This window comes from Neoarius graeffei, chromosome 26, assembly GCF_027579695.1.
Source record: "Neoarius graeffei isolate fNeoGra1 chromosome 26, fNeoGra1.pri, whole genome shotgun sequence".
Lineage (NCBI taxonomy): Eukaryota > Metazoa > Chordata > Actinopteri > Siluriformes > Ariidae > Neoarius > Neoarius graeffei.
Window position 1 is genome coordinate 10,948,718 of NC_083594.1, and position 21,395 is coordinate 10,970,112.

Genomic DNA, 21,395 nt, shown 5'->3' on the forward strand with positions numbered 1-21,395 from the left:
TCATGCCCAGTTTCAGTTATCCATGCTTATCGATCAGTTGCACTGATTTTGAAATATCTTTTTTGATATCTTTATTGAAAGTATAATGAACAGTTATGGTCCTAAATTCTCTAGTAGTGTTTTAAATTACAGCAGATTGTTTAGAAAGAAAATTAAAAAGACAAGAGTATACAAAAGAATTATAATTAGACTACAGGATACTGGATTTTTAAAGGATAACTCCAATGCTGTAGAACAGCAAAATAATTATGCTATAGAATTAAAAACGTAAACAAATTAAGAAAAAAATTCACAGTCAAGTCTTGTCTAGCCTAAAGACTCCCAAATTTACTCCTTACTCAGAGTAATCTATGGGTATGTTTCATTGTTATATAATAATACCATATATAGTTTTAATAATAATAATAATAATAATAATAATAATAATAATAATAGTTAAATATATGCATAATCAAATAATATGAAGTCAAATTACGTCCAGAGTATGAAAAAAAATCTCCAAACCAGTTTCTCATATTAGTGATTCATCAAAACATACAATACCAGTCAAAAGTTTGGACACACCTTCTAATTCAGTGTTTTTTCTTTATTTTTATGAATTAAAAGACTTAAAACTACATGTCGTAACATTACAATGGATGTCATTTCTCTTTACTTAGCTGAGTGGTTCTTGACCTAATATGGATTACTACAGTTATGAAATAGGGCTATTTATTATAGGGTATTATTATTATTATTTACTATTTACTGTTTGATCTCAAATGCATTAAGAAGACAAGAAACTCATCCACTAATTAACTTTTGACGAGGCACGTCTGTTAATTGAAAAGCATTCCAGGTGATGACCTCATGAAGCTGGTTAAGATAATGCCAATAGTGTACAAAGCGTCATCAAGGTAAAGCTGGCTACTTTGAAGAATCAAAAACGTTATGTTTTTTTAAACACATTTTTTGTTGACCGCATAATTCCATATATGTTCCAAATGGTATTTAATAGTTTTGATGTTTTCAGTATTGTTCTACAATGTAGAAAATACAGAGTAGAGTGGGGGTGTACAAACTTTTGACTAGCACTTTACCTTAATATTACATTACAGGCACTAAGCAGACACTCTTATCCAGAGCGATGTACAACATACCCTGAGCAGTCCAGGGAGCAGTTGGGGAGTAGGTGCCTTGCTGAAGGGAACTTCAGCCATTCCTACTGGTCCAGGGAATTCAACCGGCAACCTTTTGGTCCCAAAGCCGCTTCTCTAACCATTAATCCATGGCTTTCCACGCATATTAAGATGTAAATAATGTAACTATAAACTGTATAACATATCAGTAGCCTTTGCCTGGCTCAGCTGAAATGTATGTTTATTTAATTAGCATTGTCGAAAACATCGTCTCGATATAACCTCATCTCATCTCATTATCTCTAGCCGCTTTATCCTGTTCTACAGGGTCGCAGGCAAGCTGGAGCCTATCCCAGCTGACTACAGGCGAAAGGCGAGGTAGACCCTGGACAAGTCGCCAGGTCATCACAGGGCTGACACATAGACACAGACAACCATTCACATTCACATTCACACCTACGCTCAATTTAGAGTCACCAGTTAACCTAACCTGCATGTCTTTGGACTGTGGGGGAAACCGGAGCACCCGGAGGAAACCCATGCGGACACAGGGAGAACATGCAAACTCCGCACAGAAAGGCCCTCGCCGGCCATGGGGCTCGAACCCGGACCTTCTTGCTGTGAGGCGACAGCGCTAACCAATACACCACCATGCTGCCCCCTCGATATAACCATGCTTTTTTTTTTTTTTTAAATCTATTGATTCACAGATTGTATGAACTATACAGTTCATACAAAGTATGAAAGTAACATACTGTATACAAAACAGCAAAATTAATCAGACAGTATTTTGCTATATTTGCTGTTCCTGCAAATGCAACGCCAGATGGGAATTTTCTGTGCTTACAGTGTGGTTAAGGAAGGTCAAGATGGTTATCTAAAAAGATGTAAAAAGCTTCAGCCCTGGGGGTGTGGGGACCAGCTGTGTGTCGGGCTGATTAGCATTTAAGTAGGCACACGTCTTTTGTTCGTTGGAGCCTTTTCAGTACTGAGAGTGTGGGAACGCTCAGGAAAGCCGAGTCCCAGTTTTACTCAGCATTAACATTAATTCCATGGGCCACCACCATGCTGTAAACTGTTTGTGATATTTGTCCAATTTTTTAAACATCTATTTCACTGAATTGAAAGTCTGCGAACTGCAAGATGTTTTAACGATCACATTTATTTATTCTTTATGATTGAGATGCTATTTTACAAGGGATAAGGACAAAAAAATGATGAAACATTCTACGGGGTGTATTTTAGGACATAATAAATGAAAATATGAAGAAAAATAATAATTATAGAAAGTTATAGAGTTCTAACCAGTAGGAAACTTTCCCTCCAAATGATGAGTGACATGAGGATTCATTTACAACACACTGTTTAGTCATCATCAGTACTGATCCATTCAGGTCTCTAAAGCTTTTGTACTCCACTGATCTCAGCACAGAGGACTCAGTGTGGGAAACTCAGACGAGCTCAAAACTCACATTGGCTCACAAAGGCACGACACGAGACACATCTGTTACACCTGGACAGGTGTTTTGTGTAAGCATTTCAAGTATGCTTCAAAAAATGCCTTAACTAATTTCACACACTGATTAGTACAGTATGGACATAATTGATAAGAATTCATTAGTAATTAGTTAAATATAAAACAATTCTATGATGTATGATGACAAAATAATAGAAATAAGTAAATAACCTTCTGCATTTGTCTTTTTGCATATATAATTAGGTCAAGTGTTAAAAGAAACTTTTTAAAACTTTCAATATTTTCAAATGAAAGGTGTTGATTGGGCAACGTGATTCAATATCAACTCCAACATGTGTGAGCAGTGATGGTGAGCATGTGCTCTGTCAGTGACGTTGATCCCAATTGATCTGCTCTCTTTACAGGGTCACCACTTTCCCAGATCCACACAGTGTTCAGTGAGTCCATCTCCATCACCGTCACCCCTCCACCTGCTCCCCTGAGACATGGACATTGTCCTCTGCTAGAAGAGCACTGAGCATGTGGCAGGCCTACATTCCTCATTGTGTGTCCAAGCTCTCCCATTGGCTCCAAACTGTGAGAAACTCCAACAAGCCCAAGACCCACACATTCATATGGAGATTTGGGAGTATAAATAGAGGAGATGCAGCCAGGACAAATCACACTCACGCTACACAGACAGATCTACAGCACAGAGACAGCCATGGCACCAACCATCACTTCAGCAGTGACCATCCCAAACGATCACCTACCTCTGAACAACAAGGTCAGTTAGCAACCTGCTTCCTTTCAATGTTTATAATTGAAACTTTATACTTAATAACTGTTTATAGTTCAAGACGACTAAATGTTCTTTCTTTGTTATTTGCAGCTGAGGTAGCTGATGTTGGAGAAGATGCGCAGAGATCGTATCAACAGCAGCAGTGAGCAGCTGAAGTCTCTCCTGGCTCCAGAGCTCCTCAATCAGCAGCCTGAGTCCAAGCTGGAGAAAGCAGATATCCTGGAGACCACAGTCAGCTTCCTGAGACGACAGCAGCAGCCTGCATTCTCCTCCAGCTCAGCAGCTGTCAATCAAGGCTTCTCCAGATGTGTCCATGAGGTTGTCCACGTCCTGTCCAAAGAAGAAGTGAAGACACAGAGCCGGAGAAAACTCCTGAAGCACTTCCAGAATCGACAGCCATCTTCAGATGAGAACAGGAGGGAAAGTGTTCTGCCTCAGCTGAGCTCTACAGAGCAGCAGATCATCAGCGAAGAGAAGCCTCCAGTGAAGCGCGCCCTCTGGAGGCCGTGGTAAAGAGAAGATCAAGACTCAAAGCAGGAAAAACTATGTGGACTTTAATTCTTTACGTTTCAACTTCTGTGTGAACAGGATTATAAACAAGTTGTTAAAATTTAGCATTTTATTATTGTCTTATGGCAACAGACCTATATCTTTTTATTTTGAGAAAGGTTTTGAGATGAAGATCCAGTTAGGATCGACATCAAGATCTGCAGTTAGATCACTACCGTGTGTGTTTATATTATTATAAATGACTCTGGTAATTCGTTTTCAATTTGTGAAACATCCTTTACATTGCTATTTCTATTTTTGGAAAAACATTGTATGTATTATTCTATATTAGATTTATTTATGTTATATTTTTGATTTTACAAAACTACTTGATCACAGTTTTGGGAATTGGTGACCAGTTATACTGTGAAATACACGTACTTATGTACATTCTGGTTAAATACACTATATTTACATTGTGAACTAGAAAATATATAAGCATTAAATGCCTTCTATGAAGGTGATCCCATTCTGATTAATACATAATTATTATGTTTTCAATAATAACCCATTCTTTGAAATGGGATTTTAGTGTCAGTTTATCAATATATTACTTGTTGATTATTTATCCATATTTCTCATTTCATTTGAGACGTTTTATATGTTTTTACCTTAGTCAAGGTTTATTTTGTACCTATTGTATGGTACTTTTTAATTCTGAAAGTTATATTTTATATAAGTTTCTTTGACAGTATCTGTTGAGACCGTTTATGTTTAATTCTCATTTCTTTCTTTTGAGAAATATAATCCTTATATTTAACAGATTGTATCTGTTGGAAATGTTTCATGTCTTGTGTAAAGACGAGCTGTTTTAAACTCTGCTCTGTTACGAGCACCATGTGTGCTGAAGAATTCTTCAAGTGACTGTTGTGAAATATTATCACACATTATTTTGCCGTAACTCGAATGCAAAGGTGCACTGAAAAGAAAGAATAAAAAAAAAAGTCTAAAGTGTTTTCTTATGTGTGATGAATTTTGTCACTAGAGCAGAATACAGAATATATTTGGACAGTGCAGGAAGTATTTCAAGGAAGTAATAAGAATTAATATCTGTAGATTTTAAAGCCTTTCAATGGGCAAAGTGTAAAATAACTCAGGAGAGAAGAATCACAGTCTCTAGCCATTAATTTCCTAAACTGCATGTCTTATTGTAAAACAATTTAAAAAAAAGATATATGGAATGTAATTGACCAAGATCAGCCCTTTAAAGGTACTACATGTAGAAGCCTACAAGAGATTATAGATTTCTGCTCATGCACTAGACAAATAATAATCTCTCATCTCATCTCATCTCATTTGCAGTCCGTCGAATCGATGATGAGTGTTCTATACTTGGTTCCATTCTAACTTCTAATCAAAGCCCTGCAGGAGGGTCTGTCATTTGCCTGGGATTGCCATCTAGCTGTATCAATACCTTTCTTCTTTATGTTCCTCTTTGCAGTATCTTTGACTCTCAGATGTGGTCTTCCCTGATCCCTCTTCCCATTGCAAAGTTGGGAGTACAATATTAGTCTCAGCATTTGATGATGCTCCATCCTGTGAACATGTCCGAGTTATCTCAGGTTCTTTTCAACTTTGATTCTCCTAGTTTACTTCTCACTGTTCCCTGAAGAGGGAGGTGACCGGCGTGAACCTTGGAGGGCGACGTTTGAGCCGGTATGATAATGTTGTTTCAGAACCATTTCATAGAGCTGCATGCAAGTCAAGTTTAAAGTGCAACTAGCTTTTGCCGGACGAGGAACACTCTCTCGGCAAACAGAAATGTGTTCCAGCAGACAAGGACAGGCCGAGACATGCTGGTATTTATGTTTGCTGCAGTGGCTGATCGGAAGAAAAGTTTGTTTACCCCTGCTCTTGTGTGATGCCACACAAGACAGATCTTGTATTTGGTTCTGCCAGGATGGCCAGTCTCACCCAACTCACATAGGCAAGCCTAGTGGGGTAACTGGTTTAGTCACCGGTTACTCGACCATGAAGCAGGTTGTACCAGATTACATGTTCCCGGCATACCTGTCAACCTTCCCATTTTTCCCGGGAAATCCCTTATTTTGACTTATTTCCCGCTGTCTTCCCGTTTTTTTATTTTCCCGAAAATATCCCGTATTTTGACATTATATAAAAGTCCCGTATTTTCACAATATAAAAAAGTCGGTAGGTCCAGAATTCATGACGCGCCTCTGACAGGAGTTTACAGCAGGAAGTCGGGCCATGAATTCACGTCCCCGCCCTCTCAGGCATCAGTAATTACAGAACTACGTCCGGAGGCGAGGCTGAACAAGTGATTAGGTCCAGTGTTGCCAGATTGGGCGGTTTCAAGTGCATTTTGGCGGGTTTTGAACATATTTTGGGCTGGAAAACGTCAGCAGTATCTGGCAACACTGATTAGGTCTGAGGTGAAGATGGCGATGCTAATAGCTAAGAAAAACATTAGCCTCTCTTTCTTTGATGATTTCAACAAGTGCGTGGCTCGAATGTTCCCAGACTCTTCCCTCGCAAAGAAATTTTCCATGGGGAAAACGAAAGCCTCCCAAATCAAAGGTAAGCTACACATGTTTACATTAAGTATGTCCTGGCTAAGACCTCATAAATAGCCTAGTGTAAACTAATTGGTGTATTAACTGTTTTATCCACTCATTGTCTATTTTATTTTCTATCTGATACTTACCCATTTTAAATCACTCTTGGTTTAATATTTTATATTACTCTCTATCTATCTATCTATCTATCTATCTATCTATCTATCTATCTATCTATCTATCTATCTATCTAGTGTTCCGAGGCCATGATTATGGTAAAACCATAATAAATTGCAATGGAATTGAATTTATTGACTGGTTATATAATGACCTTTCTTATTTTAACATAAGATACGTATTTTAGCCCTTAATTTGGAAAATAACTGGTACCACTGAAAGCAAATAAAAATAAATGTATAGTTTATTCACAAATGCACTCTATAAACCATAAGCATATTGAGTTTGGGTCTTGGCTATCACCAACATGCACCAGAGTACAAGAAATCACAAATACTAGATAGAAAATTGCCCTCCATTCAACTACACACCCACTTTTGGTGAAGGGTATGACTTTCCGAAATTTTCCCTTATTTTGAGTTAAAAATCTGGGAAATATCCCTTTTTTTCAAACCTCAAAGTTGACAGGTATGGTTCCCGGTAGCAGGTAAACTATGACCTGACCTGACAAATAATAATAATAATAATAATAATAGTGAAATAAGTACTAAAATTAAATAAAATGTTGAAAATAAAAATATAAAGTATCAACATATGTAATGAAATGTGTAAAAATAGACTCAACGGAAAACTTAAAATAGTATCACAACAAAATAGCAATAAAAGTTAAGAACAATTATATGTGGAAGACGGAGAAGGCTGGAACAATATGATCTTAACATATGATTTGGATAATCTTTTATCAGGCAAGAATGGGACAACATTTCTCTTTCAAAACTACAGCAATTGGTCTCCTCAGTTCCCAAATGTTTACAGAATGTTGTTAAAAGGAGACGTGATGCAACACAGTGGTAAACATGCCCCTGTCCCAACTTTTTTGAAATGCGTTATTGACAGCAAACTCAAAATGAGCATATATTTTTAAAAAACAATGAAATTTCTCTGTTTTTAATGGATGAGCTTGCAGTGCGATTGTGATGATGCAGCAAACTATTAACATCTAGCATGCTAGCATTCTAACGACTAGCATGATAATGCCAACATGCTAATACTAACATGTTAACAGCTAGCATTCTAACATGCTAACAGCTAACATGTTAACTGTTCCCATGCTACCACTCTAAGGCTAATACGCTATCAGCTAGCATGCTAATATGCAAATGGATAACATGCGAACAGCTAGCATGCTAACATACTAACAGATAACATGCTAACAGCTAGCATGCTAATATGCTAAGGCTACCATGCTAATAGTCATGCTAACTAGCATGCTAATATGCCATGGCTAACAAGTTAACTGTTAGCATGCTAAAACATGAAGACTAATATACTAACAGCTAGCATGCTAACATGTTAACGACTAACATGCTAACTGTTATCATGCTAACATGCTAAGGCTAATATGCAAACAGTGTGCTAACGGCAAATGTGCTAATGGTTAACATGCTAGCATGCTAAAATGCTAATGCTAACATGCTAACACACTGCTTTGGGCAGCAAGCACACTCATAATTAATAAATCAACAAGGCACTACTAATGATTTAATAGTACTCTTCATTAATAAACCAACCACTGTAAGTGTTGGTAAAATAACGTCCATCCATTATCTGTAGCCACTTGTCCTGTCCTACAGGGTCGCAGGCAAGCAGGAGCCTATCCCAGCTGACTACGGGCGAAAGGCGGGGTACACCCTGGACAAGTCACCAGGTCATCACAGGGCTGACACATAGACACAGACAACCATTCACACTCACATTCACACCTACGCTCAATTTAGAGTTACCAGTTAACCTAACCTGCATGTCTTTGGACTGTGGGGTAAACCGGAGCACCCGGAGGAAACCCACGCGGACAACATGCAAACTCCACACAGAAAGGCCCCCATCGGCCGCTGGGCTCAAACCCAGAACCTTCTTGCTGTGAGGCGACAGCGCTAACCACTACACCACTGTGCCGCCTATACAGTAAATAATAATTTATAAATAATAATATGTAATAGCATTTAATATTATTAATAGTATTTAATAATTAATATTTAATTAGGATTTAGTTTAGTATTTATTACTTTTATTAAATAGCATTTAACAGTATAATAATAATAATAATAATAATAATAATAATAATAATAATAGCCATATAGGATGACAGGTAAAAAATAGATAAAATACTGTCATATTGGACGTGCTTTGAATGGAAAATAATCACCTTTGAGGTGCTAAAAATACCTCCACTGTGTGCAACACAATACCATCGTTGATTATTTTCATTAAAATCTCACACCACAATGTGTTTTATTCCTTGCCAAACAATGTGATTTTACCACGTTTCACAAACTGAAGAAACCTGTCAGGATCTGTTTGCCCACAGGATCATTAGCATCTGAATGGACACACTTCTATTGTCAGCGCTTGATCTCAATGGGAAAAGTGTGGGAAAGCTCAGGAGAGCAGACTCACACTTCCTAACAGCGTCAGCATCCGAAGCAGAACTTGCCCTGACATTTGTGACTGAGACAAAGAAACAGGAAGTAGGATTGTTTCAGTTTTGGTAAATCTGTTATTTTATAATGTCACCTTAGTCACAGATAAGATAAAGAAAAGCAGCACTACTGATTATTTAATAAAAGTGTTGTTGTTGTTGTTGTTGTTTTTTAAATATACTGGTTTTTAAATTCGACATGTAAAAGAACTAAAGAAGTATCACTGGTTCAATTCAAGCAACATGTTCAGATTTTCCCTCCAGATGGTGAGTGACGTCAGACTCAGTGTGTTTAGAGATCAGTAATGGTTCATTCAGGACTCTGACGCTTTTGTACTCCATTGATCTCAGCACGGAGGACTCAGTGTGGGAAACTCAGACGAGCTCAAAACTCAGACAACACAAGACACATCTGCGACATCTGGACTGCTGGATGACAAACAATTAAATCAACGTAGAACGCAAAGATGTACAGCACGTCTGCTTCAGATTTTATCGATAACATTGATAAAACTCTGAAGTGTCTGAATGAAGACCAATTGAGCAAATATCCTAATATCATTAATTCCTAATAAAGACATTAGAAATATTTGTGTTTAACAGTGTACTGTCTTTGTCTACTAGTTTTTAATCTTATATTTCAGAGTGATCAAACAATTTCTCCAGGCTAAAAATGGATCTCTTAATGAAAGCTAATGAGATCATTAGAGCTGTGATGTGTTTCCACACGTGTGAGCAGTGATGGTGAGCGTGTGCTCTGTCAGTGACGTTGATCCCAATTGATCTGCTCTCTTTACAGGGTCACCACTTTCCCAGATCCACACAGTGTTCAGTGAGTCTCTCTCCATCACCATCACCCCTCCACCTGCTCCCCTGAGACATGGACATTGTCCTCTGCTAGAAGTGCACTGAGCATGTGGCAAGCCTACATTCCTCATTGTGTGTCCAAGCTCTCCCATTGGCTCCAAACTGTGAGAAACTCCAACAAGCCCAAGACCCACACATTCATATGGAGATTTGGGAGTATAAATAGAGGAGATGCAGCCAGGACAAATCACACTCACGCTACACAGACAGATCTACAGCACAGAGACAGCCATGGCACCAACCATCACTTCAGCAGTGACCATCTCAAATGATCACCTACCTCTGAACAACAAGGTCAGTTAGCAACCTGCTTCCTTTCAATGTTTATAATTACCTGCTTTATACTTAATAACTGTTTATAGTTCAAGACAACTACTGTAAACGTTCTTTCTTTGTTATTTGCAGCTGAGGAAGCCGATGGTGGAGAAGATGCGCAGAGATCGTATCAACAGCAGCATTGAGCAGCTGAAGTCTCTCCTGGCTCCAGACCTCCTCAATCAACAGCCTGAGTCCAAGCTGGAGAAAGCAGATATCCTGGAGACCACAGTCAGCTTCCTGAGACGACAGCAGCAGCCTGCATTCTCCTCCAGCTCAGCAGCTGTCAATCAAGGCTTCTCCAGATGTGTCCATGAGGTTGTCCACTTCCTGTCCAAAGAAGAGGTGAAGACACAGAGCCGGAGAAAACTCCTGAAGCACTTCCAGAATCGGCAGACATCTTCAGACAAGAACAGGAGGGAATGTGTTCTGTCTCAGCTGAGCTCTACAGAGCAGCAGATCATCAGCGAAGAGAAGAGTTCAGTGAAGAGCGCTCTCTGGAGACCATGGTAAAAGGAAGATCAAGACTGAAGATGAAAAGCTGGACACAAGTCTATGTGGACTGTTTGGTTTTCTTTTAACTTCTGTATAATCAGGATTATAACTGAGTTGTTAAAAACCCAGTAGAATCCAGTTAGGAGCAATGTCAGAGTTTGCAGTCTTGACAATGACATAAATATAAAATATAAATTGTTCCTTTTTAGGAAAACCATCGTAATAATATTGTGTAGCCTTGTCCTTATTTGGACACAAATCACTTCTATATTAGTGGTAACAATTACACAATTAAAAAAAAAATTTAATAAAATTATGATTTTTTTTTTAGCATGTTTGATTGCATTTAGGGTACTGGACCCCAATTACACTGGCTAATACACTTATTATGTATATTCTGATTAAATACACTATATCTTGTCAATCATGATGTACAGTATATAAGTATTTCATTACTTCCATGAAGGTGATCACATTCGAAGCTTTAAAATTTTATTTCTATGAAATGTAATTTTAGTGTTAGTTAATCACCACAATATCTTGATTTAAATTCAGATATTTTTTACATTAATTAAGGTTTATTTTGTACCTATTGTATGGCACCGTTATGTAAGAAACCTACACTTTCTCATTAACAGTCTCTGTTGAGACTTTTTATGTTTTATTGCTATTTCTTGGTAATTACTGTTGAGAAATATAATTTTTATATTTAACAAATTTAGCTACTGGAAACGTTTCCTGTGTCTTTTGTAAAGACAAGCTGTTGAAACTCTGCTCTATTATGATGCCATGTGTCTTGAAGAACTCTTCAAGTAAAAGTTGTGATCTGTTTTCACCTGTTTTCTTAACTATGAGAAAATCATTTGTACATACTGACCTAGTAAAGCAATTAAGTCTAAATTTTTATTATAAAATTATTATTTTATTCTTCTCAAATGTGTCGTGTTTTCTAACCAAAGTACTGAATGAGTTTGGACAGGAATGTGCTTTTTAGAAATTTTTCGAGAAATCTGATTATATTAAAATATTAATAACTTCTTACTCCCTTACTTTTCCAAACAGCATATTGAGGAAGCATTTCATTAATGAAGCATTCAATCCACTACCAAATAGCAAATTTATAAACAGTTGATATTATTAGAGTTACTTTTTAGTATGTTAAAAGTTAATAGGAAATTCAGTCACCATCATGTAATAGGATTTGCTGGAGCTTAATTTAACAGGACAATCCAAGGTCATGCAAAAATAATATAAAATAATTAGAATAACAATAATACAAGAACGGGCGGCACGGTGGTGTAGTGGTTAGTGCTGTTGCCTCACAGCAAGAAGGTCCGGGTTGGAGCCCTGTGGCCGGCGAGGGCCTTTCTGTGCGGAGTTTGCATGTTCTCCCCGTGTCCGCGTGGGTTTCCTCCGGGTGCTCCGGTTTCCCCCACAGTCCAAAGACATGCAGGTTAGGTTAACTGGTGACTCTAAATTGACCGTAGGTGTGAGTGTGAATGGGTGTCTATGTGTCAGCCCTGTGATGACCTGGCGACTTGTCCAGGGTGTACCCCGCCTTTCGCCCGTAGTCAGCTGGGATAGGCTCCACCTTGCCTGCGACCCTGTAGAACAGGATAAAGCGGCGTGAGATGAGATGAGATTTCCTGTTTAGCATCATGTGCACTACATACTGGCCCAGCCAAAAGTACTGCACTCAGCCATGAGAAGCACCAGAGGGACATCCACCGGAGGGCCTCGGAGGAACTGTGCACAGCCACGAGAAGCTTGTAAGGTACCGGACACAGATGTGACGACAGGTTTACAAAGGTACCGCCCCAAGCCACTTGAGGACCGCAGAGGTACTTTGCCCAGACCGTACATAGAGCCTCAAAGGTATTACACCCAGCTATGGGTGGTCCTCAGAGATCCTGTGGCCATTCCCGTTGGCCACTGGGCACTCCCTGGTGGTCTAGTGGCTAGGATTCAGCGCTCTCACTGCCGCGGCCCGGGTTAGATTTCCGGTCAGGGAAAAGTCTTGGCTTGGGGGGTGTGTCCCCCCTGACATTATTACTAAAATAACATCAGATGCTCTGTGGGAACAAATGCTTCCTTCGAGCCGGATTCTAACCAGGGACCTAAGGATGGCCATCATAAGCAACTGCAGTCCTCCGCACTTCCAAGTGAGCTATCAAAGGGTACCCTGAATCTCAGGGGAAACAGACGAGGACCCAAGAGCACAAGTTAAATGTTGAGTTTTATTGATAACAGGGGAAAGGGAGTTGGGAGGATGCGCGTGTGTGAAGTTCAGTGGCAGGAGGACTGAGAGGCAGGGATGGCTGGTGGGAGCAGGGTGGTGATGTCTGTGATCTCCCATCCAAGCATTGACCAGTCTTGAACCTGCTTAGCAGCAGAGATCAGACAGGATCAGGTGTTGTCAGAGTAGTGAGGCTGACAGCACTTGGTGTACAGGCAGTCTCCCAGCGAGCAGTCCCTCAGCAGACAGACAGGACAGCACAACAGGCAGGAGTAGGGAACAGGCTGGAACACAGAGTCACAGATCAGGTAGCAAGATAAGGGACAGAAATGCAGGGTCAGGTTACCAGGACTGAAGAGTTGACGGAGTCGAAGCCTAGAAGACGATCCGACACTGAAGCTTGGGAGGACAGTAGCTTAAATACACACAGAGGAGGAGCAGGTGATAGGCAACAGCCAATGACAGCCACTGAGAGTTAATAAGAGGAAGTGGATGCGGGCGTGGCCGGTAATGCTGAGTGGAGAGGAGGAGAGATGTTACCTGAAGAGAGGGAACCCACAGGTAGGACCATGACAGAACCCCCCCTCAAGGGATGGCTCCAGAAGTCCCTAGCCACAGATCCACCAAGACGGGCGGGAGGAGGGGGAATACCAGTGGAGGGTCAGAATTCCTCTGACCGGTCAGTGTCTATAGCCTCCGCACCATCTTCACTGTTGGAAGACTCGTCATCCAAGGACCCCCGCCCAGGATTCGTTTCAGTGTCAAGCTCGGGCACTGGAGCAGGGGCAGGGTCCGGAAGTGGATCCGCATGGTGAGAACCCCTACGTCGACCCCGTCGGATGGAGGGCTGGTCAGGGTGTAGCCGATGGAAGTCGGCGATGAGGGCCGGATCCAGAATCCTTCCAGCAGGGACCCATGCCCTCTCCTCAGGACCATAACCCTCCCACTCTACCAAGTATTGAATGCCCCTACCCCTTCGTCGCAAGCAGAGCAGTCGCCGGACTGTGTAGACTGGTCCACCATCAATGAAGCGTGGAGGAGGAGGCGGCGGTGTTGCCGGGACCAGGGGGCTCTCGTGCACTGGTTTGAGTTTGGAGACGTGGAAGGTGGGATGTATCCTCATGGTCTTGGGCAGCAGCAGCCGAACTGCCATTGGACTGATGACCTTCTGTACGGGAAAGGGTTTGATGTAGCGAGGCGCCAATTTGCGTGACTCCACCCGTAGTGGTAGGTCTCGAGCCGACAACCATACCTTCTGGCCGACATGGTAAGCGGGTGCAGGGGTCCTCCGCCAATTAGCCCCAATAGCATAGCTGGTACTGGACTTCAGGCATGCGGTGCGGGCCTGGGCCCACGTGCAGCGGCAGCGGTGGGCGTAGGCGAGAGCAGACGGGCAGGTGGCTTCTCCCTCCTGGCTGGTAAACAGAGGTGGTTGAGACCCATACACGGTGGCAGAGCTAGTGAGGGAGTTGTGGGCATATTCCACCCAGAGCAGATGTTGAGCCCAGGCGTGGGGGTTGCGCGAAGCCACAAACCTAAGTGCCTTCTCCAGTTCCTGATTCATGCGCTCCGTTTGGCCATTTGACTGTGGGTGAAATCCGGACGACAGACAGGCAGTGGCCCCGAGGAGGTGGCAGAATTCCCTCCAGAAACTGGCAGAGAACTGTGGGCCCTGGTCGGAAACGATATCCCTGGGCAGGCCGTGGACCTGAAAGACTTGTTCTAAGATGACCCGGGCAGTCTCCTTAGCAGTTGGCAGTTTTGGGAGAGGCACAAAGTGGGTCATCTTATTGAAGCGGTCCACAATGGTGAGGATGACCGTATTACCTTCCGATGGAGGAAGACCAGTAACAAAGTCCAGGGAGACATGGGACCAGGGACACATGGGTACTGGCAGGGGCTGGAGTAACCCGGCTGGGGGCTGACTGGGAGACTTGTGCTGGTTGCAAGTGGGGCAGGCTCTCACAAAATCCTGGATGTCCTTCCTCATCGACGGCCACCAGAATCGCTGAGACAGCAGATGGAGGGAGCGTGTGACCCCGGGGTGACAGGCCAGGTGGGAGTCGTGTCCCCATTGAATCACCTGAGACCTCAGGTCGGCTGGGACGTAGAGACGGTTGGAGGGGCAAGCGCTGGGGCCTGGCTGGTCCCTGATGGCCTCTCGAACCTGCTCCTCAATGTCCCAGGTCAGGGCAGCAATGACACAGGGGCTTGGGAGGATGGGTGTTAATTCCTCCTTGGAAGCCTCATCCCTCTGAAACATCCGGGAGAGTGCATCCGGTTTGATGTTGCGGGAGCCAGGACGGTAGGAAAGGACAAAGTTGAAGCGGGTGAAGAATAGTGACCACCGGCGCTGGTGGGAGTTTAGCCTCTGGGCTGTCTGGATATATTCCAGGTTTTTGTGGTCTGTCCAGACCACAAACGGAACCTTAGACCCCTCCAACCAGTGGTGCCACTCCTCGAGGGCGAGCTTGACCGCCAGTAGCTTGAGATTGCCGATGTCGTAATTGCTCTCTGCTGGGGTCAGTCTTCGGGAGTAGAAGGCACAGGGGTGCATTTTTCCATCCTCAGCTGCCCGCTGGGAAAGCACAGCCCCGACTCCCACATCCGAAGCATCTACCTCCACCACGAACTGCCGCTCGGCGTCAGGCATCCGGAGGATGGGAGCTGAAGTGAAACGGGCCTTGAGGGTTTCGAAGGCTTTGTCAGCTGCTGCCGTGCATTGGAAGGGCTGTTTGATGCTGGTCAGTGCGGTGAGTGGGGCTGCCACGGTGCTGTAGCCCCGGATGAACCTCCTATAGAAGTTGGCAAACCCCAGGAACTGCTGCAGCTTCTTACGGCTCTCTGGAACTGGCCACGACGTCACTGCCGACACCTTCGCAGGGTCCATTTGTATGCTGCCCTCGGTAACCACATATCCCAGGAACGAGACAGACTGAGTGTGGAACTTGCACTTTTCTGCTTTCACAAACAATGAATTCTCAAGCAGGTGGCGCAGGACCAACTGGACATGGTGGGCGTGTTCAGACAGGGTTTTAGAGAAGATCAAAATGTCGTCCAAGTAAACGAAAACGAACTTGTTGAGCATGTCTCTGAGAATGTCGTTTACCAGCACCTGGAACACTGCTGGGGCATTTGTGAGACCGAATGGCATGACCAGATATTCATAGTGTCCCATCGGGGTGTTGAACGCAGTCTTCCACTCGTCGCCTTCTCTCACTCGCACCAGATGGTAAGCGTTCCGGAGATCTAGCTTGGTGAACACTGTGGCCCCTTGCAGTAGTTCAAAGGCAGAGGAGAGTAGTGGCAGAGGGTAGTGGTTCTTAACCATAATGTCGTTCAAGCCCCGGTAATCTATGCATGGGCGAAGAGAACCAACCTTCTTCCCCACGAAGAAAAATCCAGCTCCGGCAGGAGAGGACGATGGATGGATTAGGCCGGCAGCCAGAGAGTCGTTTATGTAGTCTTCCATGGCCTTTCTTTCCGGGGCTGACAGGGAGTAGAGACGGCCCTTAGGGGGTGCAGTGCCTGGCAGGAGGTCGATGGCGCAGTCGTATGGTCAGTGTGGGTGCAACGACATGGCCTTGGACTTGTTGAACACCTCCCTCAGGTGGTGATAGCAGACAAGAACCTTGGATATGTCGGGGGTGGAGCTGGTGGTCTCCTGGTTGGTTGGCAGGATAGCTCCCTTCAAGCAGGTCTGATGGCAGCCCCTTCCCCACTCTCGCATGGTGCCAGTCTCCCAGTCGAGTTGGGGGTTGTGTAGACGGAGCCACGGGTACCCTAGGATGAGTGGTTGGCTGGGTGAGTGTAGGAGGTGGAATTGGATGGACTCCTGGTGGTTTCCTGACAGCAGCATTGTCACGGGGGCTGTGATGTGTGTGACTGTGCCGAGACGATGTCCACCCAGTGCTCATACAGGAACAGGTGGAGTAAGATGGTGGCACCCCACACCCAGCTGCCGTGCGAGCTCTGTGTCCATGATGTTAGCTTCGGCTCCAGAGTCCACCAGGGCGGCCAGGGCACAAGCAATGTCGGGAAGCTGAAGGCGGAGCTGAAGCAGGGGTTTACTGATGGAGGTTAGGCGCTGTTGCTCCTCGGGGGTGAGGGAGGCACGGCCGATCTCCATGGGCTCAGACTGATTATGTCGGCTTTGGGGAGTGACAGGCAGGAACTGGGCAGCGGAAGACTCACCCGAGTGCGGGTGGCAGGTTGACTAGGACGCCCCTTCTCTCGTCTGCGGATCTGAATACGGTGATCGATGCATACGGCGAGGGCCTCATCGAGTGTTGCTCATGGGAAATGAGCTCGTCCTTGACGTAGTCCGCCAAACTGTGGAGGAAGGCATCCACCAGCGCCGCCATGTTCCACAAACTGCGCCTCGCCAGGGTGGAGAAGTCGATGGAGTAGTCCGCGACTGTCCAGTTGCCCTGACGGATACTCATCAGTGCTCATGACCCCTCTGTTCTTGACAAGCCCAGGTCAAACACCTTTAATATCTCCTCAGCGAAGGCACAGGGTCTGCCAGTCGAATTCAGCTGTCCCCCACAGCCGAGCCCAGCTGGTCAGGTGAGTGATGACATACCCCACCTTGGCTCCCTCCGTCGAGAAGGTCCTGGGCTGGTCAGGAATGGCCAGACCTGGTTTGGGTCACCATTGAAACGTTCCAGATTACCAGGAGCCAGAGCAGGTGGAACATGAACAAATGGAGTGGTGAGGTTGGTGAGGACTTGCAGGACCTGGGTTAGCTGCTGCTGGTCAAGCTGGAGCAGAGATGCAATGTCACCAGCCATCCGGTTTATTTCTCCCTCTGTACATTCCAGTCACTGCAGGGCAGTCACTTCAGGCTCTATCACCATGCTGGTCAGGGAGGGTGCTGGGTCCATGATGGTCAGATCATTCTGTCAGGGGAAACAGACGAGGACCCAAGAGCGCAAGTTAAATGTTGAGTTTTATTGATAACAGGAGAAAGGGAGTTGGGAAGACATGCATGTGTGAAGTTCAGTGGCAGGAGGACTGAGAGGCAGGGATGGCTGGTGGGAGCAGGGTGGTGATGTCTGTGGTCTCCCATCCAAGCACTGGCCAGGATTGAACCTGCTTAGCTTCAAAGAGCAGACAGGATCAGGTGTTGTCAGAGTAGTGAGGCTGACAGCACTTGGTGTACAGGCAGTCTCCCAGCGAGCAGTCCCTCAGCAGACAGACAGGACAGCACAACAGGCAGGAGTAGGGAACAGGCTGGAACACAGAGTCACAGATCAGGTAGCAAGATAAGGGACAGAAATGCAGGGTCAGGTTACCAGGACTGAAGAGTTGACGGAGTCGAAGCCTAGAAGACGATCCGACACTGAAGCTTGGGAGGACAGCAGCTTAAATACACACAGAGAAGGAGCAGGTGATAGGCAACAGCCAATGACAGCCACTGAGAGTTAATAAGAGGAAGTGTATGCGGGCGTGGCCAGTAATGCTGAGTGGAGAGGAGGAGAGATGTTACCTGAAGAGAGGGAACCCACAGGTAGGACCATGACACTGAAGTGCTTTTCTGCTAAGTGAGCCATCAAGCATCATCTCTAACAGCACTTGCTTTTAATATACTGCATATGTATTGTTGTAAGTAAGTAAATTTAATTTATAAAGCACATTTAAAATAGTTTTCACTGACCAAAATGCTGTACATAGGGTAGCTAAGAAATCAGAAGTAAAATGGACAAACAAACACAAAAAGAAAAGATGCATTAATAGCTGCAACAAAAATACACATTACAAACACAGAGATTGACAGATAGACAAAGAGGCCAGAATTACACAAACAACAAATAAACCACATTGAATAATGCCCACTACAAAAAGAACCACCTCCTAGAACTGCCACCTTATTGTGGTGGAGGGGTTTGTGTGCTTGAATGATCCTAGGAGCTATGTTGTTGGGGGCATTACGCCCCTGTTAGGGTCTCCCAGGGCAGACAGGTCCTAGGTGACAGGCCAGACCAAGAACAGTTCACCAAAACCCTTATGGATAATAGATCAAGGACCGTGATGTCGCCCGGTATGGTGCAGCTGGGGCCCCACCCTGGAGCCAGGCCCGGGTTTGCGGTTCGTATGCGAGCACTTGGTGGCCCGGCCTTTGCCCATGGGGCCCAGCCAGGCTCAGCCCGAAGTGGTGATGTGGGCCCGACCTCCTGTGTGTTCACCACCCACAGAGGTAGCCGTAGGGGGCTGGTGCAGTGTGGATTGGGTGGCAGTTGAAGGCAGGGGCCTCAATGACCTGATCCCCGAACACTGTGGCTAGCTGTTGGGACATGGAATGTCACTTCGCTGGGGGGGAAAGAGCCTGAGCTTGTGCAGGAGGTTGAGAGGTACGGGCTAGAGATAGTTGGGCTCACCTCCATGCACAGCTTGGGCTCCAGAACCCAGCTCCTCGAGAGGGGCTGGACTCTCCACTTCTCTGGAGTCGCCCATGGTGAACGGTGGCGGGCTGGTGTGGGCTTGCTTATAGCTCCCCAGCTCAGCTGCCATGTGTTGGAGTTTACCCCAGTGAATGAGAGGGTCGCCTCTCTGCGCCTTCAGATCGGGGAGAGGGCTCTTGCTGTTGTTTGTGCCTACGGGCCGAATAGCAGTATAGAGTATCTGGCCTTCTTGGAGTCCCTGGGAGAGGTACTGAGAGGTGCTCAGACTGGGGACTCCATTGTTCCACTGGGGGACTTCAACGCTCACGTGGGTGATGACAGTGACACCTGGAGGGGCGTGATTGGGAGGAACAGCCTCCCCGATCTGAACCTGAGTGGTGTGTTGTTATTGGACTTCTGTGCTAGTCACGGTTTGTCCATAACGAACACTATGTTTGAGCATAGGGGTGTCCATAAGTGCACATGGCACCAGGACACCTTAGGTCGGAGGTTGATGATCGACTTTGTTGTTGTTTCATCTGATCTCCGGCCCTATGTCTTGGACACTCTGGTGAAGAGAGGGGCTGAGCTGTCAACTGATCACCACCTGTTCTCTACCTCCATTGTAGATGTGGCTGTTCGGAGCTGTGGCCGCAAGGTCTCTGGTGCCTGTCGTGGTGGCAATCCCCGGACCCAGTGGTGGACACCGGAAGTAAGGGATGCCATCAAGCTGAAGGAGTCCTATCGGGCCATGTTGGCCTCTGGGACTCCTGAGGCAGCTAACGGGTATCGGCAGGCCAGGCATGCCGCAGCTCAGGCAGTTGCGGAGGCAAAAACTCAGAACTGGGAGGAGGTCGGTGAGGCCATGGAGGAGGACTATTGGTCAGCCTCGAAGAAATTCTGGCAAACCGTCCGACGCCTCAGGAGGGGGAAGCAGTACTCTGCCAAGACTGTTTACAGTGCGGGTGGGGAGCTGTTGACCTCGACTGAGGATATTGTCGGGCGGTGGAAGGAATACTTCGAGGATCTCCTCAATCTCACCATCACATCTTCCACTGAGGAAGTGGAGGCTGATGACTCACAGGTGGACTCGTCCATTACCCAAGCCGAAGTCACTGAGGTGGTTTGCAAGCTCCTCAGTGGCAAGGCACCGGGGGTGGATGAGATCTGCCCTGAGTATCTCAAGTCTCTGGATGTTGTGGGGCTGTCTTGGCTGACATGCCTCTGCAACATCACGTGGCGGTCAGGGACAGTGCCTCTAGAGTGGCAGACTGGGGTGGTGGTCCCTTTTTTTAAGAAAGGGGACCGGAGAGTGTGCTCAAATCACACTTCTCAGCATCCCTGGGAAGGTTTACTCCAGGGTACTGGAGAGGAGAATTTGGCCAATAGTTGAACCTCAGATCCAGGAGGAACAATGCGGTTTTCGTCCTGGTTGCGGAACACTGGACCAGCTCTATACCCTTCATAGGGTGCTCGAGGGTTCATGGGAGTTTGCCCAACCAGTCCACATGTGCTTTGTGGATCTGGAGAAGGCATTCGACCATGTCCCTCATGGTATTCTGTGGGGGGTGCTTCAGGAGTATGGGGTTCAGGGCTCTTTGCTAAGGGCTGTCCAGTCCCTATACAAACAGAGCAGGAGTCTGGTTCACATTGCCGGCAGTAAGTCAGACCTGTTCCCACTGCATGTTGGACTCCGGCAGGTCTGCCCTTTGTCACCGGTTCTGTTCATAATTTTTATGGACAGAATTTCTAGGCGCAGCCAGGGGCGGAAGGAATCCTGTTTGGGAACCACAGGATTTCATCTCTGCTTTTTGTGGATGATGTTGTCCTGTTGGCTTCTTCAAGCCAGGACCTTCAGCATGCACTGGGGTGGTTTGCAGTCGAGTGTGAAGCGGCTGGGATGAGAATCAGTACCTCCAAGTCCGAGGCCATGGTTCTTGACCAGAAAAGGGTGACTTGCCCTCTCCATGTTGGTGGAGAAGGCCTGCCTCAAGTGGAAGAG

General features: G+C 45.2%; 1 protein-coding gene and 1 pseudogene across 1 annotated transcript; both read left to right on the forward strand.

Annotated features, from left to right (window-relative positions):
- The first annotated feature begins 3,238 nt into the window (after window positions 1-3,238).
- LOC132873993 (transcription factor HES-5-like) lies at window positions 3,239-3,889 on the forward strand (annotated as a pseudogene).
- A 6,246-nt stretch (window positions 3,890-10,135) lies between these two features.
- LOC132873976 (transcription factor HES-5-like) lies at window positions 10,136-10,792 on the forward strand. Its single transcript, XM_060909818.1, has 2 exons — window positions 10,136-10,258; window positions 10,370-10,792. The coding sequence occupies exons 1-2, from the start codon at window positions 10,136-10,138 to the stop codon at window positions 10,790-10,792; spliced, it is 546 nt and encodes a 181-aa protein (XP_060765801.1).
- Window positions 10,793-21,395: the final 10,603 nt, after the last annotated feature.